Raw genomic sequence first — 26,679 nt, 5'->3', positions numbered from 1 at the left:
ATGACACATGGTGTGGACTTCAGCCAGAAGGTTTGGGAATGAGATGGAAAGTGCATACAGTATGTGTTAAGTAAGAAAGGGAATGGCCTTTGATGTGGTAACCTATCTGAGCATCTTGGGAAGAATGGTACAGTCTGAATACACAAAGCCTTTTTCTAACCTGGGATCAAAGGTGGAATGAAGAGAAATATCCAGATGCAGTTCAGTGTAACTTGTGCAGAAATGAGAGCAGGAATAAAAGGTAAAGATGATGTCCAAAGGAAAAAAATGTTAACACACTTCATCTAATTAATTTACTTACACTTTGCATCGTTTTATAAAATTAGGATTAGTGTTCTACTAGAAGCACTAATCAGCAATGACTTGGAGATACTCCTTTTTTAAATTCCAGAGGATTTAAACTCTACGCCAGAGACAAATATACAATTGTAACACTCTCATACAGTTCTGGGTGTCTTGGTTTACCTTATTTCATTCATGGAGCATTTCCATGGCGTTAAGTAGAGAGAAATCCCATGCAATCTTTGAAAGAACAGAGGGGTTCCAAAGTTGTTCATATCAACACTACAAATCACAGTAGTTCAAATCAATAAATCTGCAATTAGCATTAATAAAAAGGACATTGACACTCGCCTTATTCCTTGATATGGGATCTTACTATGTTGTTTCCCTGTGATACAACAGTAAGTATATTGAAAGTAGTTCATTGGCCTGGGAAATGTCTTGAATTCTGCACGAGAGGTGGAGAACTTCACGTCAAACTACACCTACCCCGGTTAACATTGACGGCGCCATAGTGGAGATGTTTGAAAGCATCAAATTCCGAGGAGTAAATACTACCAGCAACTTGTCCTGGACTAGCCATATCGAAGCAACGGCCAAGAAAGCACACCAACGTCTCTACTTCCTTAGAATGCTTAGCAAGTACGGCCCATTGAATAGAAACAACCCCAGAGAAGTGTGAAGCAATGATAGAAATATTTTGTTAAGTAGTACAGAAATAAAATTTATTAAAGAAAAAAAGTATACAAAGTTTCATTGTACATCTTAAAACAGGGTGCTAAAGATTACAAATACAAATCTATATCTTACTAATTTTCTGTGTTTGATGGGTGGGCGTATTCAACTGATAGGGAAGAAGAGATTATGCAAAGTCAAATTGAACCTCCTTGGATGTATATTTGGCAGGCAGTTGGATGAGCCTCAATATGAGGATTAGCTCTATTTAACCAAAAACTTGAAACAAAGCATATTTAACGGTATTTAATTTAGGCAAGATTATTTTTGTTATAGTTTGATCATGCATACAATGAAAATGGATAAAGGTGATAACCTGAATATACATCATGCGGACTGGTCGACTTCTACATTGTAGCGATCATGATTTGTGAACTTTTAAGTCTGATAAAGTCTTCTTTGAAAGATAAAATTGTAGATTGTTTTTGCCACAGGGATAAAAATCTGAAACCTACTTGGTAACTCCATCGTCTAACCATGGCAGTTGAATAAATCCTAAACAGTCATCAAGTAGCTCATTCAAAAAGCTTATTCACAACACTCGCTGTTGGAGGATAACCTTTTGAATTACTTGCAACAATAAGCTACCCAGGCTGACATAAGAGAGCTGGAGCGCCAATGCCAATAGAAAATAGGGTTAAAGGAGAGAATATCAGCAAATTTATCTTTAAATTTATTTAATTTACCAATATCAATGTTTCTTATGTATGATTATGAGAAATGGCTTGGTAGCGCTTAATGATAATAATAAATGATGCAGTAAAGAATGATAGAATGTTTCCGCTTGTTGATGATGAATACAGGCACAATTTAAAAAACACTGAAGAAGAGAATTAGAGATAAGCTAAACATTTTTCAGTGGAATGGAGGAATGTAACACTCTCAGTGATAATCTATTGTTTAAAGAGTTTCCATAAATATTTGCATGCATGAATTCAATAAATTATTGGAAATACTGAAGGTGATGGAGAGCGAGACTATCAGAAAGATATAATTAATCGTTCAGTTGATCTAATGAAATACGGGTGTTTCAGTGGCTAATCAGTCTGCGTAACACTTACAAGCTATTACTTAATTAAATTGACATAAACAAAAATGTTTCATTAAAGCCTACCAGGAAAATGTTTTACCATTTAATTAGTTTGGTTTAGATACAAAATGGAAACAGGCCCTTCGGCCCACCGAGTCCGCACTGACCATCGATCATTGACATTAGTTCTATGTTATCCTACTTTGCCATCCACTCCCTACAGACTAGGGACAATTTATAGAGGCGAATTAATCTACAAATCGACAAAAAAAATAACTACAAAAGTCGTTGTTTGCTTCTGTGGCCTGTTGAGGTGAAATTGAGACGATTTCAACGAGGCATTTCAACATATGGCAACTCTGAGATGGGGTAACAAGAATATTAATGACCATACCATTTAAATGTATTTCAAAACGCAATCCTTGTGCAAAAAATGATCCAACTATGTTTTTCTTCACATTATATAATTACATTGCTCACAGCAACTGAATTGATCATTTGGACAGGTGCATGGATGGAAAGGTTTAGAAGGATGTGGACCAAATGAACACAGGTGGGGCTAGTGTAGATGGGGCACCTTGGTTGGCATCAGCAAGTTGGGCCGAAGGGCCTGTTTCTATGCTGTATGATTCTAAATAAGAGTAAGGATTTTTAGATTTAATCTTTACTTGCAACAAAAACATTAAGTTCCCAGACCATGTACATTTGCAGAATTTGGAGAAAAGGATTTGAGAGAGAAATACCACTTAATTTAAGTCTTATGTAGTCGATTCCATATAATTATAGAATGGGTTTTTTTTTTTAATTCCTATGTAGACCCAGGCAATTAATTGTGCAGCCAGTGGTCAGAATAATAGCCATTGAATGAATAATACAAAACAAAAATTAAAGAGATGAATCTGATAAATGTTCTGTGGCATGATATATTTTGAATTCAAATTTAAACATACTTGTAATCATTGTCATTTCAGAGTACAATATAAGAGTTGTCCTGTGTAAAAAATAAACAAGTACAGTTTAAAAGCTTGTTTAAAGTTTGTGCGGCCAACAGTGACCAGTAAAAATGCAACTGGCAATATGTTGGTATATCAAATAGATTTCAAAGATGGTACCTCTGTATTAGAAGGCACCTGTTGTCCAGTTTACCCCATTCGGCAAGATAGATTTAGATGAGTCCTTGCACACATGCAGTCATGAAAGAGTGGCCTTTCTCATGCAATAGAGGTGAAATCCCCATTTTTAATCAGTCTCAGAGCTGGTTACAAAACATTTTGGATAGAAAACCTACAGCAGATAGGATCAGTAGATTTCGCAGACCGACACAGAAAAATCACAACATATGGAATAAAAATGTAAATGATCATGTTAATATTTAATTATACAGGTCTGGCCTCCTCTCCTTGGAATCAGAGTACTGATGCAGAGAAGAAAAATGTATTGTCCCATCACTGGATTGAAATAACAAATATTTGATGCAAGGCAGTTGTGACAGAGAAAGACAATGCAATCTGGTCTCATCAGTTGAAGGAAAGAAAAATGTCATAGACTGGCAAGATGATCTGCTCCTAAACTGTTGCCCAATACTTCACGTGCTCAAATAGACACAAACAGCATTGATCTTGACTATGTTTTCCACAATAGCACAGTTCCCAATATAATGTCTTCCCTAACATTTTAGTAATGTAGCTGTTAGAAACACCAACAAAATCTTGCTCCAGAATGAGTGTCTACGGTCAAAATGGTGAAAGGAAGAAAAGTTGGAATGCAACATATAGTTTAGAGATACCGCATGGAAACAGGCCCTTCGGCCCATTGGGTCCGTGCCGACCAGCGATCCCCGCCCATTAACACTATCCGATTCCCACCAGGGACAATTTTTACATTTACCAAGCAAATTAACCTACAAACCTGCACGTCTTTGGAGCGTGGAAGGAAACTGAAGAAAACCCACTCGGAGAAAACCCACACAGGTACCGGGGAGAATGTAAAACTCCGTACAGACAGCAGTAGTCGGGATCGAACCCGGGTCTCCGGCACTGCATTCGCTGTAAGTCAGCAACTCTACCGCTGCGCCACCGTGACCTAACTCTCCATGATCTAACTCTCCTGAAAACTCATCTATTGATATAGAATGAAGAACAGGCACTTCTATACAATACTGGTGTAAACAAATAACTTTAAAAGTGTATCATAGGTCAATATCATCTTTCAAAAAGAAATATTTAACTTCTGCAATGCTCGAGTCTGCAACAACAAACGAGACTAACTATTTAATCTTGTAATCAGTGGATGTTGATGATCTTTTTCTATTCTTTATCGGATCGGTTGTAAACAACAACTGCTTAGCCAGAACACGTACTAGCATAATACTTGATCAGCCGCCTTCATAATTATGTTTATAGTTGTCATCCTTAGGCTTTATTAATTCATTAAAAATTCAGTTTAAAAACGAAAATGAAAATTCGGTGTTGAGTGTCAACAAAAGTCTTCGGCTCTTCTCCCAAACTGGGAGTGCGTAAACTCTTGAAAATAATTAGTTCCATTAACAATCATCTGTGATCATATTAAGATTATTATTTTCATAGCATATCAATATCCCATGTAACTGCAGATTCTTTCTGTAACTGCACCAGATAATTAAAGCAACCAGGAAAATATATTAATTTAAAGTATTTTATAATTAGGATTTAATTAATATTAATCATATTATCCTGTGCAACATGTTCCCTAGCAAAATCATAATTTATTGATGGGCAGTGGTTGCGGTAAACTATACTAAAGAAAATTTTCAATTACAAGATAATATCAAACATTACACTCAGGTGTCAAAGAATTGACATCAAGGTGCCAAAGCTAAAGAAATTCTACCAGCAGGTAATGCCTTGGAGAAATCAGTCAGATTGTTTCTGTCGATCCACTGAGATTTCCAGTACATTCTTTAAAATTCATTGTTTTTAGCTGAGGACAACATGACGATCAAAGACCGATTTCCTTTGTTCTTGAACTTGTCTTTTCCAGCGCTGCTGTGCATATTCAACTTTATTCAACATATTAGAACGTGAACGAGAATGGGAGAGCACATCGTGGGCGTTGGCAAATGGTTGTGTGTCCTAAAAGGAAGCAAATGCACTTTAGACAAAATAGAAGTAGATATACAAAATAATCAACGAAAGTAGAAACCTTGGACTAACAGATACGCTAGAGCTATACACCATGGAAACAGTCCCTTCAGCCAACTTCTCCTTGTCGACCAAGATGCCCCATCTGCAATAGTTCCACTTGCCCGAGTTGGGCCAATATCCCTCTAAACCTTTCTATCCATGTACCTGTCCAAATGTCTTTTAAATGTTGTTATAGTATCTGCCTCAACTATCTTCTCTGGCAGTTTGTTCCATAAACCCACCACACTGTGTGGAAAAAGTAACCCCTCCCCCCTCCAGTTTATTAAATATCTTCCCTCTCACCTTCAACCTATGTCCTCTGGTACTTGATTCCCCCAATCTGGATAAAATACTCTGTGCTATCTACTCCCCTCATGATCTTATACATTTAAGATCATCACTCATCCTCCTGCGTTCCAAGGAAAAAGTCCTAGCCTGCTCAAACGCTCCCTATAGCTAAGGCCATCAAGTCCTGGCAAGAATCTCATTAATCTTCTCTGCACTCTTTCCTGCAACAACATCTTTCCTATAGCAGGTTTATGCAATTCATGATGCTGAATCAATTCGAGACGTTTATAAGGTTGTGCCACTTTACTAGGAAAAGTTATTGCTAACCATATGATAAACTATTCTACCTACTGCAAACATGTCTAATTCTGCATTTTCAAATGCATTTGCATGTGTAGCTGTTTCATTCATTTGTCACAGATAAAGTGAAACTTGGAACAACCTGTTGAAACCACTTAAGATTATGTACAGGTCAACCACCAATTTTCCTGGTGGCTCGGCAACTCCTTTAATAGAGACAAAAATCCCCCCCCCCCGGAAGTCCCAACGATAATGTGGTGCCTAGGCCGGGTGAGGCGGCCAATCTTGACCGTATCAGGGTTTATGCGACCGACTGACGGGTTGAATTTGCCCCCTGCGGCCGCGGCTCTAGAACTCCAGCAGCTCCGTTCTATAGTCAACTGCCAAGGCCGACTTTGCGGGCTGACATTTCGGCACCAGCCTAGGCGGATCATTGCGATACCGTTCCAGAACCAAGTGTGCCAGAAAGTAGATGAAGAAAGAAAAAGAGTAAAAAAAAAAAAAAATGGTGGAATTGTAATTCAGGGCGATGAATCAATTGGAAACATTTATTTGGTTGTACAACGTTCCTAGGAAAAAATATTATTAACCATATGAAAAACAGTTTCCAATAGCAGAGCAGCTGTGTTTCATTCAATTATAATTACCTAAGCAGAACTTTGCAATAACCTTTGTTGTAAATGACTTCTTTATGTAATTCACGATGTATAGATTGGCAATTTATACAATCTTCACAGGAATTGCCAACTGCATGAGAAAGCATTTCACTTTGATTGTAAACTTTTAATTATATTGTGCGACCTTACTAGGAAAAGTTACTGCTAACTGTCTGAAAAAGCATTCTACATGGCAAATAGTCTAATTTGGTGCAACCATTACAGAGTAGCCATGTTTCATGCCAATAACTTGAAATAGCCTTTCTGTTGAAATACCCTTATTATTGAAATTCAACATAACTACCACAAAAGTGAGAAATGCTACAACAATAAGTGTGTGGAACAAATCGATCTCATTGTGCAAAAATATACTGTGAAAAGTTAAAAACCTTTTATTTTATCTGCATTGAAGCCAGTGAGTTTAATGGGAGCAGAGAAACGTGGCCGCAGTGGGGTTAAATGAGCATAAGAACCAGGACCACAGCAAGACAGATGCTGAAACTACAGCATTTCCAAATAATCCAATAAATTCATTTTTTTGGAGAATTAGGCCATTTGGCCCATCGAGTCTACTCCGCCAGTCAATCACGGCTGATCTCTGCCTCCTAATCCCATTTTCCTGCCTTCTCCATATAACCCTTGGCAACTGTTCTAATCAAGAATTTGTCATCTCTGCCTTAAAAATATTCAGCAAAATACCCAATCAATATATGATTATCAATATTTTAGTGTATTTCCAATATATAATATTCTGCATTTGTTATTCATTTTCAAAGTTGCTTGTAAAGAATCCCAGACTTATTACACTTCAGTGTCCTGCATGTATAAATAAGCTATACATTGTGCCATAAGCACTGTGATGAAATTGTTGATTGCTTTTGTTATGTTGGATATGTACTTGCCATTGACAGTAACATAATAATATTTAAAAAGCTTGAATTAGTTATAATTCCTGATGCTATCTATTGAATCAGTCAAATCTTTACTTCACAATCAGCTCCTGCAAACCATCTTATGAAAATAAAAACATACCCTAATTATTATTTAATTGCTACAACTGCGGATACATCCTTAAACCTTTGAATATTGGATATCAGTTGTTTAATTTATTAATCCAGCTATCAACAGCTACAACCACCTGACTAAAGAGTCTTTCCAATAAGACACAGAATGTGCATACTTGGTATACATGAGCAGATAACTATTCGTATATCTTGGTGGAATCGGAGACCACAAACAGACCCATGTTAAGTTGATACTAAGCAGAATAGGTGAAGTGCACAATGTTAAATAATAAACAGAGTTGCTGGACGATAGTGAATCGGAAAAAAGCGACCCCTAAACATTCTGTTGAAAATGCAAAACAGTACTGAAGAATACAGCTGTATTTTTAACCGACAAATGCTCTAATTACTCACATTAATCTTCATTCTTAGGTGAACACCTGCAAGTCTGCATTGGTTTTCTCAGTAAATGAAATGTAAACTAGATAAACTCTACAAACACAAATAAAAGTGAAGAACTTTCTTCAGAATGTCAGGTTCCAGTATCTCCAAAGTTCTGTTAGCCTGCAGTTCTGGGGCAAGGGCCTCTTGCACCTGAGCCAAGATGCTTAGAAATGGCTTGGGGCGGCAGAGGTTCTGTTGGACGGTTGAGTTTCCACAGCAAAACTGTCAAGATGCGGTGAAATTTGCTTTTACAATTCAAATGCTTGTTGGCACTTCATAATAACATTGAGGCAACACGTTCTACCTGTTCTGCTTGTGAATTTACGTTTTGCAAATGTCAGTAACTACTTCAGTGACAAGTAAATCCATCCAACGGCACAATCCTCACAAACAGAAACTGCCCATGCTTACATTTAAAGCAAGATTATCTGTCCATTTCACAAAACTTCACTAAGATTCAAAATTGCATAGGAACCTTATTTGTTCCATGATATAATTTATAAATAATCAGATACAAAATAAGCAAAGTTTAATAGGTTAAAATTCTAATCTTGCCTCTGAAAGAATTCAATAATGTCAAACAATTTTGCAATTAAGAATTGTTCTTTTTTAAATATAGCAAGGTCAACTCCTTGTCTTTCATAGCATATTCTAAATAGAGCCTGGGGCATATACTTTAGAAATACAATACCAGAAAGACATCTGTCAACAAAGATGACCACAAATATTTAAAAGCAGAGGCACCCAGTGCTAGTTCGAAATCCATCATTTGCACAACTGTCCTTATGGCACACTTATTTTGCAAGTAATCCCACAAATAAAAATGGCATTCAAAGGCTTCATTAATAAATCAGTGGTTGAGTCAAAGGATAAATAAATCCTCACATTCAAATTGCGGCCTAACTCTGGCAATGGCAGCAGTAAGGTAGTATTTATGGCTTTAGAAGTTCAGGGCTAAATGACCAAGGGCTAAATAAATCAAGGTTCCAGTCCTAAATGCTATCCAACGTTCTGCCATGTTTAATGAATTGAGCTCATCCTTTGAGTAACCTGATTATCGAGAAAGATCTCAACAATGCCATTTAATGGCATTTAACACTTCCTTTTTTGATATTTTTCACTGTGGTAATAAAATTAATATCTCAATAAAAAAAATAGCAAGTCATAAAAGCCACTACCAAACAAAATAAATAGTAAATGCTTGAAACCATCAATGTCAGATTAGGCTGATTAGGTGGCCAATTAGGAAAAGGGGAGATGCAACGAGACCTGGGTGTCATGGTACACCAGTCATTGAAAGTAGGCATGCAGGTGCAGCAGGCAGTGAAGAAAGCGAGTGGTATGTTAGCATTCATAGCAAAAGGATTGAATATAGGAGCAGGGAGGTTCTACTGCAGTTGTACAGGGTCTTGGTGAGACCACACCTGGAGTATTGCTTACAGTTTTGGTCTCCTAATCTGAGGAAGGACATTTTTGCCATAGAGGGAGCACAGAGAAGGTTCACCAGACTGATTCCTGGGATGTCAGGGCTTTCATATGAAGAAAGACTGGATAGACTCAGCTTGTGCTCGCTAGAATTTAGAAGATTGAGGGGGGATCTTATAGAAACTTACAAAATTCTTAAGGGGTTGGGCAGGCTAGATGCAGGAAGATTGTTCCCGATGTTGAGGGAGTCCAGAACAAGGGGTCACAGTTTAAGGATAAAGGGGAAATCTTTTAGGACTGCGATGAGAAAAACATTTTTTTTTACACAGAGTGGTGAATCTCTGGAATTCTCTGCCACATTATGTAGTTGAGGCCAGTTCATTGGCTATAATTAAGAGGGAGTTAGATGTGGCCCTTGTGGCTAAAGGGATCAGGGGATATGGGGAGAAGGCAGGTACAGGATACTGAGTTGAATGATCAGCCATGATCATACTGAATGGCGGTGCAGGCTCGAAGGGCCGAATGGCCTACTCCTGCACCTATTTTCTATGTTTCTATGTCAGTAAATCTGTGAACAGAACAGAAAACATAATGGAATATCTTGTTGAGTGTCTTGCCACCTACTCTCAAATTTGCACTTATCTTCTGTGCATCAGAATTTGCAAGTGCAAAGTCTCTTAGACTCAACTGGCATAGTCCTTGTGCAATGTCATTGGGTTATATAGGCAAACTGGAGCAAGTGCATTTGCAAAATTGCTGAAAAGAAACCTCTGTAAAATAGCAAAACTACTTCCCAAGTTTGTCATTTGTCAAAGTTATCAGGTCCTTTCAACAGTTCTTTATATATCAGCCATTCAAAAAAAAAAGTAAAAACATGAGAAAAAAATATTAAAGAAAAATAAGCCAAAAAACACAATTAAATAATGGCTAACCATATTCTTACCTTTTCCTCGTGGCCTTACAGCCTTTACTTAAATGATGGGACTCGTGGTTCCTGTGCTAGGTCTAACCAGTATAAAAGTTGGAGAATTCAGCAAGTTTGTCCTCTGTCCCAGACCCCATCTGGTTTGACCAGTCCAACATATTGATAGATAAACCAACAAGAATATCTCAGCAAATGTGCAGGTTCCACACTGATTTAGATGAAAATGAAGGCGATACAATAAGCTTGCAAATTACCTGAAAACTGGTGGAATTGTGGATAGCATGGAAGGTTGTCAAATGATACAATAAAATTCAGATTAGTTGGAGAGTCAAAAAGGCAGATGGAGTTTAATCCAGCCAAAATCAAGGTGTATTTTGGGAGGCCAAATGCAAGAGGAAAGTAAACGGGAAATGGCAGACCTATTGATATACAGAGGGTCTCTGGTTGCAAGTAGCAAGACACAAATGGATAGAATGATTTAAAAAAGTGTACAGCATGCTTGTCTTTATCGGTTGGGACAGAGTATAGAAGTTGGAATTTGTGGCCGATGTATAAAATTTTGGTTCGGCCATATTTGGTGTATTGTGTGTAGTTCTGGTTGCCACAAAATAGGAAGGATATGGAGACTTTGGAGAGAATGTAGGAATTTCACCTAGAGATTGGACACATTTAGACATTTTTCTGGAGCATCAGAAGATGAGGGGTATTGTATTCTGCTAGAAGTATATACAATTATGAGTAGCATGGGTAGGGTAGATAGTAAGAGTTTTTTTCCCAGGGTGGAAATGACAAATATTAGAGATTTTTGAGTGAATTTCTTTTTAGGATCATTGCAAAACCTCCTTTGGACCTCTCAGATATGGTGCCCAATATTGCTTATAATACTCCAAATGCAGTCTGACCAGCACCTTATAAAGCCTCAGCATTTAATCCGTTTTTGTATTCTGGACCTCTTGAAATAAATGCCAGCATTGCGTTTGCCTTCCTCACGATCAATTCGATTGCAAATTAACTTTTTGGGAATTCTGCACCGGCACTCCCACGTCCCTTTGCATCTCCGTTCTCTCCCCATTTGGAAAATATTCTACGTCTTTATTCCTACTAGCAAAATGCATGACTCCACACTTTGCTATGCTGTATTTCATCTGCCACGTCCCTGCCCAATTTGTCAAAGTCCTTCTGCAGAGTCTCTGCTTTCTTTACACCACCTGCCCCTCCACATATCTTCGTATCATCTGCACATTTGGCCACAAAGCCTTCAATCCCTTCATCCAAATCATTAATATACAACTGAAGAGTAACAGCCCCAGCATCGGCCCCTGCGGAACTGCTTGTCACTGCCAGCTAAAGCTAAGTTTATTGCCACTCGTTGCCTTCTGCCATCCCGCCAACCTGCTATCCATGCTAGTATCTTCCCTTTGATACCATGGGCTATCATCTTCTTTAGCAGCCTCACCTGCGGCACCTTATCAAAGGGTTTCTGAAAATGTAGGTAAATAACATCCACTGGCTGTCTGTCCTGTTATTTACTTCTTCAAAGAATTCCAACAGAAATGTTATTCGAGTTCTTCCTTGATTTTCTGTTTTTGGCACAGACCTCCAGGAACCATGGGACTGTGCTTTGTCATCTATTTGCTCCATAAATTCATGTTATACACAAAAAGTTGCTTGATGTTTGCCAAATTTCATGCTTTGGAATAGGGCTGTATCTTTAAACTACATTTCATCATCATCACAATGAGAATAATTACAGTTGAACTGTCTATGTTGTAATTTTATAGCAAATCTGAATAATTTACCAAGATTTCAGATGCCAAAACACCCAATCAAAATTCAGACCCTTAAATATAATGAAATATTTTGCATGTCATCTGGGCGACATCCAAAATTACCAGTGGTCATTCTGCATCATGAGGCTAACAGCTTTTATTCAGCATCCAACATTTTTCATCAGCAATACATTATGGGCAGTCATACATCTCTATAGCTATTTTGGTGATGTTAGTATGGCCATCTCGGATTGTCTACTGCAGCTTCACGTCAATACAGCATTTGCAGCCTGGTATCATTTGGAAATGTTATGTTATGAAAACATTGCTTTGCAGCAGATGTCTTATAGTATACACACAGGTGGATAGAATGGTGGTCAGTAACCAAAGATGATACCCCTGCAGAGTACAAAACAAATGTAAAGTACGATACTCAGAGAAAATAGAACATATTTACACATTAAAAGCAATAAATAGCATAAATATTTTCAGCAATTTATTGCATTGTAACTCTGTGCACCTGTTTATTGGAGTTGCAATGTTATACCTGGATGATAGACGTGTCCTCGTTTAGCTTGAACAGATGTAATAAATGTTTCCTTTTATTTACTGCAGTCTCCTAAATGCATGAATCTTATTAAAATTGAGAGAGGCAAGAGAGTAGATTGTGGGAGCCTTGATGAAGATCTTTGCGTTTTCTCTAGCTACAGACAAGGACCAGTAGGACTGGAGAGCAACTAATGTTGTTCCTTTATTTAGAAAGGGAAGTCAAGAGAATCCAATAATTTATGACGGTGAGCATCACGTTAAACCTGGTGAGCCTGAAACATACTGATGGGGTGATGGAGGCAGACACAACAGTGGCATTTAGGATACTCTAGGATAGGCACATGAATATGCAGGGAATTATGTGGATTTTATACGGAGAGATAAGAGTTGCTCTTGGCATTATGTGCGGCACAGACAGAATGGGCCGAAGTTCCTGTTCTGCACTGTTTGACGTAGTCCTGTACCTTAAATAATGAATGTTTCCAGGAAACATCAGCATGGTGTGGGGGGGGGGGGGGGGGGGGGGGGGGGGGGGGGATTAAATCACCTGGAAGTTGATTAATAGTCAATTAAATCCTGGAAGTCCGATTTTGATGAGTTACCCTGGATGAGACAGGGTAACTCACCATAATCGCATTTCTTTGACTTAGTACTGCATCACTAAGACTTTGGCTTCCAAGTAATTAGGAGTTATAATTAAACCAACACATTTTACTTTCATTTTATTTAGTCACATATTTACACTGCTTTTTAATAATGTCTATGTTAAATTCCAATTATTATATTCCCAATTTAAAACAAGAATTTGCTTTCATCTCTTTCCAATTTATTATAACCTTGCAGTATTCCAAATTTGGAAGAATGCAGAATCATGCTGACCATTTGGAGGGGAAACAAGTTACCAAGTCCTAGCCAACAATAAATATCCATTAAACGTAATTAACAAAAAAATAATTTGGTTAGATTAGGTTGGGCATAATTGTTTATCAAAATAGATATCAATAAAGCCACGCAGGTTGCTGTGTTAAAACAACTGTGAAACGTATGATGGGTATGAGTGAGCTTGTCATAGAACTAGTCAGACAGCGTGGAAACAGGCTCTTCGGCCCAACTGCCCACACCGACCAACATGTCCATTCTACATTAGTCCCAATGGTCTGCTTTTGGACTGTATCCCTGCGAACCTGTCCTATCCATGTACCTGTCTACTTGTCACAGCCTTTGCTGATCAAAACAGTAAATGCTCATTGGTTACAAAATAAGATGAAATTGGGTTCATAAATGATTAAGTTGTAGGAAACAAAGTGTAGATGTGTAATAATAGATGTGTATTTTTGTCACTGGAAAGCTGTTACTAGACAGACTACATAGAGCTCAGTACTTAACCCCATGGTCAAGTAATCAAGATGAATAATTTAGACCTGGAACTAAAGAGGCATTGCAGGAGTCTTCTGTACCGTAGAGGAGAGCTTTAGACTGCAGGATAATAAATTATTCATCTAGTCAGTTTAGTACAAAAACAGCAAATTTAATTTAATCTGGAGAAATGTAAGGAATATATTCAGGAAGGTTACAAAGGCAAGGAAACATACAATAAACACATTCATTGATGTTCGGGTACCCACGAGTTCACGTATGCAGATCCTAAAAGATAACTGACATGATCTACAAATTGGTACATATGGTGCTTTCCTTTGCTATCTGAAATATAGAGTACAAGACCAGGGAGTTTATACAACAATTGAGATAGACCACAATTTGAGTGCTGCATAGAGTTCTGGTCACAACCTCACAGGGAAGATGAGAATGTATGAGACAAGGCATCGAGGAGATTTGCCAGGACTAGAAATTTGTAACAACAAAGAAAAATTGGAATAAGCTTATAACAGAGGAGGCTGAAGGAAGCCTGCAAAATTTAGCGTGCAAAATTATAAGGAGAGCAGATGGAGGGAGAGCATTTCCCCTAGGGGAAAAAAAAAACATAAGCCACAGATCAAAGTTAATTGCCAGTAAGATTAGTGAAGTGAAGGAAGAAACATTTCACTGAAGATAGTAGAAGTCTGGAATTCAATGCTCAACAAACTGGTGCCCTCATTCATTGTAGAACATACTTCAAGAGCTTTGACTTGCAGAGTAATGGGCCTAATGGTAGAATGTGGGATCAGGCTGGATAACATGTTTTCAACTGGCATAAACACAATTGGCCAAATTACCTCTATTTCTCATAAATTTCCCAGTCTTACATATCACTGGTCCATAATTCTTTCTTCTGTTGACAATTTTCAGTTTGACTTTTTGTAATAAAACAGATCTGTGAAGAGTTCTCATTGTACTTCAACTGTGAATTCACAATTGTAGGTTTGTGCACTAGGAGGTGCAGTTGGAATTGCACGATGGCAGAATTTTTCACTGACTATCATGCTATTTGGTTTCACTAGTCACCTGCCCTCGAAGCTCATTCATAACTCAGGTGAATCTCTAGGCAGAGTCTTTTCCCTTGACTTACCAGCTGAAAAGGATTCAGGAATTTAAATGTTTTTGTATATCTCGGACTTTCACAAACACTCAGAATCTGTTAAAAAAAATTAAGTGTGTACAATAATTTGTTTAAGTTTTGTGCCTGATCATACTTACCATTAACCAGTACAGCATAGGAATGGGTACTTCAGGCCACAATGACTGTGCCCACCATAATGCTAAGTAAATTGATCTCATCTACCCATACATGATCCATATCTCTCTATTCCCTGCACATCCAATGTGCCTACATAACAGCCTCTTAAATGCCACTATTGTCTGAATAGTGCCACTATTGTGCTTCCACCTCCACACCAGGCAAAGTGCTCTATGTCCCCACTACTCGCTGTATAAAAAACCTGCTCCGAAAGTGCCCCCACTACTCTAAAAAAAAAATCCCTGAATTATTCATTTATACCTACATTTATCTTGAAGGATTAAATCTCTGGGATTTCAGGGGATTTGATAATCTATTTTAATTTAACTTTAAGACTGCTCGTAATTTAACTGTTCTTTAAAGTATTTTAAAACTGTTCATAGAGGCTTATAATTGAAATAATATATTAATTATGAACAGGTTTATTAAATGGCTCTCATTGTCAAAGATATTTACAATAGTTGAAGGGCCTCGTCAGCAATTAGTTGCTACCCCACCCGATTCTATTTTCCAGCACTAAGTACATAACCATACAGGTCATATCCTTAAAGCACATACCTATATAAACTGATGGAAAATATTTGGGTATCTGACTCTACCATCTATTTAGGCTGTCTATCACCCAAAAGTCTCTTCTATTTTACAGGAATTCCTGCATTCACTATTTACAAAGATTGGACTCTCGCAAATGAGTTACATGGAGTTTTCCATCTAATTCATTTGCTCAAAGTAAGAATCTATCAAACCAATATTGATCTTGGGCACTGTTTGTGTGGAGTTTACATGCTCTCCTTGTGACCATGTGTCCTCCCACATCCCAAATTGTGCAGGTGTATAGATTAATTGATCTTTGTTAAATTGCCACTAGTATGTAGATGAGTGGATGAGAAAGTGGGATAACATAGAACTAGTGTGAACAGGTATCCGGTGGTGGCCGTGGACAATGGCGGGCTGAAGAGCCTATTCCCAAGCTGTATGTTTAAACTAGATTTTCCTGTGATAAAAACGATCATACAAATTGCATCTCTTCCACTCTCTACACACTCCTTTCCTCCATCAAAATGCTTTTCCACCCAATCACAAGACAACATTGTACACATTTCGCCATCAGGATAGGCAGCCGCAGCATTCCATCTTCATACGTTAGCAAGGTCCATCACCCCTGGGATGTATTTCTCACTTCACAGACTAGCTTCAATCTTTTAATTGAGTATCCAATTGGAAATGATGACTTTTACTCTCAGGATGCAAAGTATGAGCAGCAACATCACTTTTATTCAAACCAACATTCAAATAATTCTAATCCATTTTGCAGTACAAAATAGTTCAGAGTGCAAGAGAATGTACCTGCAGTAGGGACAATTTAAGTAGTGAATTAAACTACTAGCATAAATTTAGGACATTGGAGGATACCTAAGCACTCAAAGGAAACCCATACGGTTGGTTGAAGAATGAAGAAATTCACAGAGACAGCACCAAATGCCTGGATCAAAACTGGCTTGCTGGAGATTTGACACAAACAAAGAAGAGTTATAAAAGAATAACTGGTAAAATCAGTCTGAAGAACAGTCCTGACATGAAACGTTGTTCGCCGATCAATCTGAAGGAGGATCTCCACCCAAAATGTTGTCTGTTCATTTGATGAATGATAATTAATTTAATGACAGGGTTATCTGCAGAAAGCAACACCCAAGAAAACAGACTGTTCCTGTTTGCTCGGTCATCATTTTTGAGCCAATGCTTCGCACTTACCCCCCACAAAGCCTTGAGACATTAGAGATACGGCGTGGAAACAGGCCCTTCGGCCAACCGAGTCCGCTCTAACTAGTGATCACCCCTTACATTAACACTATCCTAAACACTAGGGAGAATTTCAAATTTTACCGAAGCCACGGGTTCGGGTTCACGATGTTAAAGTCCACAGGTCCCGCGGTCGGAGCTCCAACACTGACAATCCTCGGCAAAGGATCGCAGCTCCGCGATGTTGAAGTCCGCACCGCACCCGTGGCTAGAAGCGCTGGGCTGCCGCTCTTGGGTCTGAAGAGGCTGCACCAATCTAGTTGTTAGTCTGCGAGGGGGGGGGTGAAAATGCGACATGGGAAAAAGTTGCATCTCCTTCGAGGGAAGTGACTGGAAATGGTTTCCCCCTATTTTCCCCCACCCCGCACATCAAATCTACCGAGAAACATTAAAACATACATTTAGACGCATTAAAAATAACAAAAAAGTTTTAAAAAAAAAACACACGAGCTGCTAGCGGGGGGCCGCTCACGGTGCCACCCGGTTTTGTGTGGAGGCGGGCGGGGGGGGGGGGGGGAAAACGGAAATAAGGAAGCTGAAAAGTGGTGGAGGGGCAGGAAAAGGTTTGGCAAGTGATATGTGTATACAGGTGGGAGTGTTTCATTGGCAGATGGATGGCAAAGGCGAGAGATGAAGAGGCGGCGAAAGGTTATAAACTAAGGAGAAAAGAGGAGGAATGAGAAGAGGAGCAAATTATGAAGTCAGAAGAAGAGATATAGGTGGAAGGGGACGGGGGGGAGGGGTGAACATTGAACTCTCCAATTATAGGTAACGTAATTTTAAAATAACATCTTTGTTTTGTTCATTTTGCATGTTTTCTATAGTTTAAAATGATATAATCTGCTAGGATTATCACCTATCAATCTCTGACAATACACGTTTGACTACTTATTAAGAGCAAGACAACTGCAAAGTTAGGTACTTGTTGACTTTTTAAAAATAGCTCAATTTTTCCTCATTCTCAAATTTCATTATAAGCTTTTAATTCTGCTCTGTGTGTGGCTTTGACTTCATACGATTCCAAAACTAGTTTAAACATGAAGAAATTACAAGAATACTTAGTGAGAGAGTGGGATCGTTCTGTGAGCCAGTCTGGACACGAGGGGCTGAAAAACCTTCTTCTAGCCTCAGGTGCAAGACCCACATGTCATGCAACTCCTCATGCAATTCCTCTCTTTTCTCAGTAGCCACTGAGTCCTGTCCCTTCAACCCATGCATTTCAGGAGCAAGAGAGCTGCTGACCTTTTGAAACAGATTTGTGGTAAGATGATGTAGGCTTGATGTGGTAGGGTTTGCAATATCAGAATTTAAGTAAGGCACTAGTCAAAGACATTTTCTAAATGAATGAGCTTTGATTTTAAACAGAAAACAAAGTTTCATCCATTACTCCTTGGCAATATCAAAGGACAGCTCTGGGGTTCCAATGTTCAAAGACAACAATCAAATCCAGCTCCAATGTCTCTTGAGCCCTTCAATGCATGATGTCCACTCTTGAATAAGCCACAATATTCTCCAGTTCAATACAGAAAAGACCAGTCATCTTCTTTAGACCCTCCTAAAACCATTATTAAACGTTGCAATCAATTCCATTCCCTCCCCAAGATACTGCCACAGGCCCTTCAGTCCAATTTGCCCAGGCCGACCAACATGCCCGATCTGCACTAGTCTCACCTGCCCGTGTTTGGAGAATATCCCTCCAAACCTATCCTATTCACGTACCTGCCCAGATGATACTACGCGCATCAACTACCTTCTCCAACAGCTCGTTCCATATACCTACCACCCATTGTATAAAAATGTTGCCCCTCAAGTTCCTATTAATTATTTTCTCCCTCAACATAAACGTATGTCCTCTGGTTCTTGATTCCCCTACTCTGGGTAAAATACTGCATTTACCCTTTCTATTCCTCTCATAACCGTATACACCATAAGATCACCCCTCATTTTCCTGCACTCCAAGGAATAAAGTCCTACCCAGCTCAACGTCTCCCTATAGCTCAGGCACTCTGGCAACATCCTCGTAAATGTTCTCTGCAACCTTTCCAGTTTGACATCTTTCCTACAACAGAGTGACCAAAAGTAAGCACAATACTGTAAACCCTCTTTATTACAGACCTCTTTCTAACAGATTTTGGTTATAGCAGACGGACGTACTGGCCTTCACCGCCAGGCCAGACCAAAGATCTTAGAGCGGAGCAAGATAGGCCACTCCTGCAAAATACAATGGGCTGACGTGTAGTTCGCTACGGAGGGGATCTTGGGCATTTTTCACCGCCCATTGCAGTAACCGGAGCCTACCTGACCCGACCCGACTCGCAGTGTAATCAATGTTGCGGGGCAACAGTTTGTGTGTGTGATATAGGGTTAGATTCATAATTCTGTCAGTTCATACTTCTTGTCAAGAATAAAATTTGACTCTGGTAATTGTCTTTTTTAATGTTTTTTAAATCATTTCTTTTTAAATGGCTCACAAGCAGTGTTTGAGTTGATTTTGTAGTAACCGGAACCTACCCGACCCGACTCGCAGGGTAATTAACATTGCGGGGGAACAGTGTTTGTGCTTATAAGGTTAGATTCATAATTCTGTTAGTTCATAATTCTGTTAATTCTTGTTAAAGAATAAAATGTTTATAAACAAACATACATGAATGTGATATAAATGTATATAATCATATAACACACACAATTATATTTCTTCTGATCTTTATATCCAATGATGAACTTTATTTCAGACTAGACAAGGGACATTAAATAAGAAACATTGTAAACCTCCCCGCAACTTCACACACACTAGGCCCTATCCCACCCCTCATCTCTCCCCCCCCCCCGGCACTCCCTCCCTCACCTCCCCCCACACTACAATGTCTCCCCCCCCCCCTATGCCGCTCTCCCCGCTGCCCCAGGCCGCCCACCCCCTCTCCCCGGGCCGTACACTCCCTCTCCCCCGCTGCCCCGGGCCACACACTCCCTCTCCCCGCTGCCCCAGGCCGCACACTCCTTCACCCCGCTGCCCCGGGCCTCCCACTCCTCCTCCCCGCTGCCCCGGGCCTCACACACCTTCTCCCCTCTCCCCCGAACCGCGCACCCTCTCCCCACCCAAGTCAAAGACCAAAGCGAAGATACGGGAGCAGAGGCGGAAACAACGATCAGATCTTTGTCCGGAAGCAAGATGGCGGAACAAGATGGCAGGGGCTGGTTGCTAAAATGGGTCCTATAATCACTCATGAATCTGCCCATGAGCGTCCTACGCATTTGCGTGAGAGTAACCCATCTTGCTCCGCTCTAAGATCTTTGGACCAGACTGCCGACGCCAGCCCCCGCCTGTCCCACCTCCCTGGAAGTTTCCAGGCTGGGATACGCCACCAGGCCAGGCAACCTATGCCAACTGTGGCCGCACCTCATCCCTGGCCACTTCCAGGCCGGGCTGCCAACTCCACCCCTGGCCAGCACCACCTCCCCGGCCACTTCCAAGCTCAGCTGCCGACACCAGCCCGGCTCACATAGCTTCTTCGGCCACTTCAGGTCACGAGTCCTACTCCCTCCGTCAACTCTTACCTGCACTCGGGCCACCCGGAGCCGTGGCCAATGAATACGTTGATCCTTGCGTCTCACACAGCCGCCAGCAGGCTGCACCCGTTAACTTATCCGTATCCCAGGTCCAGTTCCAGACCTGAAGAAGGGTCTTGACTCGAAACGTCACAAAGTCATGTTCTCCAGAGATGCTGCCGACCCGCTGAATTACACCAGCACTGAGTTCATTTGTGTATTAACTAGCATCTGCAGTTACTTGTTTATACTACTTATACAATGATAATCCTTTACTCTGTTTTAGCAATGAGCAATTACAAACACCATTCTCCCTCCCCCTTCCATGGTCCATTATAACAAGGGTTTACCATACTCTAAATGAGGTCCCACCATGTCTTGTACAATTGTAACATGACCTCCCAATCTCTATACTCAATATTCTGACTGATGAAGGCCAATGTGCTGAAAGCCTTCTTGACCACCTTATAGCACCTTGACCACCGTGACGCAACTTTCATCAAACTATCTACCTGCACTCCTAGATCCTTCCGCTCTACAATTGCTCTAAGCTCTGCCATTGATCGTGTAGGCCCTGCCCTGGTTATATTTCCCAAAATGCAACACCTTGCACTTTTCTATATTAAATTCCATCCACCATTCCTCAGCCCATCTGCTCAAACGGTCGAAATCCTGCTACAATTTTTGAGAACCAAGTGCACTAGGTACAATACCACCCACTTTAGCATTCTGTTCACAAGTGGAACATCCAACACGATATCAAATTTAATACAACTGCTCGTCATCTATGCCATTGTTGACTCCTAGTTTTGTTATAATGATGTTCCTTAGACTTTACAGATACAGTGTGGAAACAGGCCCTTTGGCCCACCAAGACCATGCCAACCAGTGATCACCATGTACACCAGTACTGTCCTACACACCATTGTGCCACCTACTAATTTAATTTCTCAACTTCAATCTTTAAGCTTGATTTAATACCTGTCATTCACCATTTGGTAAAATACCTGGAGATAACAATAGATAATAGGTGCAGGAGTAGGCCATTCGGCCCTTCGAACCAGCACCGCTATTCAATGGGATCATGGCTGATCATCCCCAATCAGTACCCCGTTCCTGCCTTCTCCCCATATCCCCTTCTCCCCATATCCCATATCCTATTTTTAAAGAGCCCCATTTAGCTCTCTCTTGAAAGCATCCAGAGAACCTGCCTCCACCGCCCTCCGAGGCAGAGGATTTCAACCTCCAGTCAACTCACCAAAATCTCTTTTACTAGTATCCTATCCTCCATCGATTTGCCTTTCGCAAGTTCATTTCAAACTCCAAGACCACCAGTCATCATGAAATTAAAATTCCCTTATATCTTGAAATTAAAATACATCAATTATTAAACTTTTAAAAATTCACCAAGCAATAATAATTATTAATATAATTATTAAAATGATAATTATTATTGCTTGGACTGCCATCAAATCTCAATTTGATCTCCTGCAACATTGTATAAAATGTACTGAGCACATCAGAGTGGGACTAGTTCATAAAAGGCTTAATTCAAATGATCTTCCTTGATTGTGGTGATAAATCTGCAAACAGCAGAACCAGTGGAGAAATACTGAACCATCAACATCAATTTAGATATTTCCACATTAAGTTATACACATTTAGAAATCATGAAGTTGCAAATAGTAGAGGATGCCATAGTTTTATCATGATTTTCAAATTAAAAATGTGGTCATGAAATGTTTTTTTAATTATGCAATTATCTATCTCCTCAACAATATTTACAATTTTAAATTCCCATATCCAAGTTTATAAAGGAAACTAGCTTTTAAAATTGTTATTCTGGTTCATTTAGTTAAGATATGCAGCGTGGAAACAGGCCGCCGAGTATGCGCCAACCATTGATCACACTTCCACTAATTCTATATTAATCCAGTTTCACATCCTGCACACTAGGGGCCATTTATAGAAGTCAATTAACCTAAAAAACTGCATGTATTGGAATGTGGGAGGAAACTGGAGCGCCCAGAGAAAACCCATGCAGTCACAGGGAGAACATACAAACTAGAGGGAAACAACTCTACCTCAGTGCCATTGTGCCGTCCCTGTATTTACTTCCTTGCAACAGATATGATACAGTAGACAAAGACCCACTGAAATTTCATTAGTCTAGTAACATGGTGCCTGTTACACAATATTAGCTGTGCAGCAGAACATGGTTGGTTCATGACAAAATTAAACTGCCTTTGCATATCATTTATATTAAACGCAAAATCTGATCAAGATTCATTCTTGTAATTAGTCTGCCCTCATTATTATGGTCCTCTTTATTACGGGTCTCAGTTTTCTCATGGACGGAGCATCCCTACTGTCTCTTTAAGAACACAGGCTGCTAGTTACACTACAGGAAACCACTGAAATTGACAAGCAATTAAAAATGTTAAATTTCAAAAATTATGTATTTCATGTGGCAGATATGAAATTGTTTCTCATCCAATAACCAATGCTGTATGTTCCATAGACTATTATCAGACCTTTATTCATTACCAATGTAAATATTTAACACTTTTTGCAGTTGTATTTGAACTCACCCCAAAGTCTTCCTCGTTCTGCAATGGCCTTGAATGGAACAAGCGTTTTTTCAGCAAGGGTTCCACCAGTGTCAGATAGATCATATAAAGCAGCAGCAAGCCCAGGATAGACAAATAAATAACAATCGTTACCTGCAGACAAGTTAGATTACATTAATTAGATTTTTCTGCCAGCGCTATGAGAATGACAGTTCTTGAACGTTATGAAATAAACCTGACTCTACTGAAGCAAATTGGGAGGACTTGGAAAGGAAAGCTGAGAGAGATATCGACATGGTGATGATGAATATTTTTGGAAAGGCTGAACTCACATTGAGCACTCTTAGGTATAAGCTTCAAGAATTATCAGTCCTAATAACATTGATACATCCCTCAATGCCCCTTCAGTGGATATAAATAGAGCAAAATATTTCCAATCGGGACAAGATATCAAACAATCTTAATCCCGGGGTCCCACCAGAAATTATGCTGCCCACAACCATACAATAATAGTTTATCCCGGTAGAAGAACAATTAATGATCAGGAGTATTATAATTCAAGTCTGTAATTCAAGAAGTTGTGAGAAGCAGGTGGAGCAAATGGAGAGCGATATGTAGAGCAACATAAAATCAATGAGAAATTATCAGGAGTAGTAAATCCAATCTGAAATTAGTAAGTTTACTTCAAGAACTTGTTGTGTTCGGCAAAGAGATTGTGGGTCAAAAGGTTTGTTCCTGTGCTGCACTGTTCCAACCATTAGACGGTCTTGGATGTTGGGACTCACATAAGGTGTACATCTCACAGTTGCCAGTATACATCACATTTCACACCACCAAGCAAGTTCAAACAGTATAAAAAAAGTGAAAACTTTTTAATCGTTAGTTACATTAACTGTTTCCATTCAGCAATATCAAAGTTGCTTGCCTAAATATGCTATGTGGCATGAAAAGGGAAAATTGAGTGAAATACAAGAAAGGATGTTCCCACTTATTACCACTAGATTATGCAATACATTTGAACTTCAAAAATGAATTAAGCAAAACGTGTTATTAGGAAGAAAGCTTTTATGGCTTAAATGTTTTAAATACCTTAATTGTAACAGAGCTTCGTTCTTCATATCTGCACTCGCATCTTAAACAATAAGCTTCAACATCTTGTCCAGCAACTGGCATGGGATCAACAACGTGTAGGCAATCACTGAAAAAAAGACAACATTTTAATTCTATTCAAATTAATCTTATCTGCCTGTAAATTCCCTGCATGTTCCTGTACCCATCTAAAAGCCTCTTAAATGCCACTATCATATCTGCCACCAACCCACCTCACCCCTGGCACAGCATTCCAGACACCACCATCCTCTGGGTAAACAGACCTGTGCAACTGATGTTGAATCAGAATACTTTGAATTGTCAACATTGGAATTTTTTTTCATAGAATCTATTTGAATTAAAATGAATAATTAACAACAGTATAAAATTTCTTCAATGCATTTCGGCAGTTTCAGTTTTTGCACAGTAAGTATAAATCGGAAATGTTGCATAAATAAACCTTTAGAAAAGTGGTAATATACATTTAAAACCATTTGATATACATTTTAATTCTATCACAAATGTCATTAAGCTCAGCACTAATACTCAGTGTGATACTCAGCACTAATACAGATCAGTATTAATAGGAATTTGTAATTTGTTCCAATTTTTATGTAATGCCTCCAGAAAGAACTGCTAAGAAATGTTGGATTTTTTCTACTGAACACACTTGAAACAGAAAACGTAAAAAAAAGGCTTCACGTTGGAGAAGTAAAACCTTATATGGTATAACATGGTAATTTTTCTCTTCGGGGATGAAAGCTTCTGTTTTCGAACGCCTGTAAAGGGCTTCTCAATTGGCATCCGCAAGCAGCTTCACGTGGAGGAGCATAAATCAACATTCTTACCATCAAAATGCCGACCCTGAAAGATTTCAGCCAAAAAGGTCAGCACTGGCTAAGTATTTGATTTTTTTAGTTAATACAGTGTGGAAACAGAACCTTCAGCCCACCCAGTCCGCACCGACCAATGATCACCCGTACACCAGTTTATCCTATACACTCGGGACAATTTACAGAAGTCTACAAACCTGCATGCCTTTACAATATGGGAGGAAACTAGAGCACCCGGAGAAAACCCACGGGATCACAGGGGGAATGTACAAAATCCGTACAGATAACACCCATAGTTAGGATTGAACCCGGGCCTCTGGCGCTGTAAGGTAGCAACTCTACCGTTGTGTCACTTATACTGAACTTTTCCACAACAGCAAGACATTTATTTTGCACAGAGAGGGGTGGGTGCCTGGAGCACACTGCACAGGTGGTGGCACCAGTGGCAATTTAGAGGCTCAACAAGCAGCTTCATGTGGAGGAGCATAATACTGCATGCAATAGCACCATCTGATGGTAACAGCTAAGAATAAGTTCTGTGTAAACATAACACAGATGTTACATTTTCACTTGCAAAGATATCCCAAATACCCAGAAACTGTTGTACACTGTGTCGGTTTCACCTGTTTGCACCCATTTCTGGTTGAAACACCACCCGACTGGACAGTTGTGGGTAGAATTATTTTAAATACCACCCTCCGATCCATCACAGTAATCCAATACAACAAACAAGTAGATGTGGTTGGGGGGGTGGAGAAAGAAATAAGTACGGGTGCAGGTGGGGCAGGGGAAGAGGCAAAAGAAATGGGGGGGGGGGTGAAAGATGGGGGTACGGTTGTTAGCTACATAAAATTGGAGAATTCAATGTTGAATCTGTTGTGTTGTAAGCTACCCAAGGCCTCACTCTGGCAAAGGAGGAAGTTATCATTGTTAGCGACTGGGAGATCTAGAGGCCTTGGTGCACCGAGCACAAGTGTTCGGTGAAATAGTCGCTCAGTCTATGCTTGGTTTCACTTCCTCCTTTTTTCTGTCACCACCATGTTGGCCTGATGGTACTATAATGTAGCTACTATGAAAGGTATTTCTCCTTTTTTCGTCAATTACTGCATCCTGATCACTTTTACCAATACCTTGTACCACTTTATTTGATAAGATTTTTTTTTATTTTTTTTTTTTTTTTTTTTTTTTTTTTTTTTTTTAAGTCTTTTTTTTATTTTAAAAAAAAATTTTAAAAACAAAAAGGAATTTAAAAAAAGTTAAAAAGGGGGAAAAAAAAAAAAAAAAAAAAAAAAAAAAAAAAAAAAAAAAAAGGAAAAAAAAAAAAAAAGAAAAAAAAAAAAGAGAGGGGTGAAAAAGGTAATTAAGGAAGAATGGAAAAGTTTGTTTAAGTTTAAAGACATCATTCGAGATATGTTCGTATATTTCAAAGTGTAGTATTTCATCCAATCTTTAGTCCGGGTGCTAGTCAGGTTCCTGTGCTGAACTATTCTGACCCTTTAAGTACTCAATAAAAGGAGACCATGTTCCAACGAATAATTCCTGTTTGTCCAACAGGGCAAGTCTAATTCTTTCCACGTTTAAGGTCTCCGTCATTTCTAT

The 26,679-nt window shown here is 39.3% G+C and overlaps 1 protein-coding gene across 2 annotated transcripts in view; it reads right to left on the bottom strand.

Moving 5' to 3' along the window:
- Positions 1-980: 980 nt before the first annotated feature.
- Positions 981-26,679, bottom strand: part of tmem9b (TMEM9 domain family, member B) — a 35,462-nt gene continuing 9,763 nt past the window's right edge. Inside the window, exons 3-5 of one of the 2 annotated variants that reach the window (XM_055649494.1) lie at positions 24,248-24,356; positions 23,180-23,311; positions 981-5,157 (exon numbers count right to left, since the gene is read on the bottom strand). In XM_055649494.1, the coding sequence (XP_055505469.1) occupies positions 5,002-5,157; positions 23,180-23,311; positions 24,248-24,356 (397 nt within the window). In that variant the 3' untranslated portion in view covers positions 981-5,001. Of the gene's footprint in view, positions 5,158-20,571; positions 20,776-23,179; positions 23,312-24,247; positions 24,357-26,679 lie in introns of those variants that run through there. The other variant, XM_055649493.1, reaches the window with a different exon arrangement.

Source organism: Leucoraja erinacea, chromosome 18 (genome assembly GCF_028641065.1).
Source record: "Leucoraja erinacea ecotype New England chromosome 18, Leri_hhj_1, whole genome shotgun sequence".
Lineage (NCBI taxonomy): Eukaryota > Metazoa > Chordata > Chondrichthyes > Rajiformes > Rajidae > Leucoraja > Leucoraja erinaceus.
The sequence above is the reverse complement of the archived record's forward strand: the minus strand, read 5'-3'. Positions and strand labels throughout refer to the sequence as shown.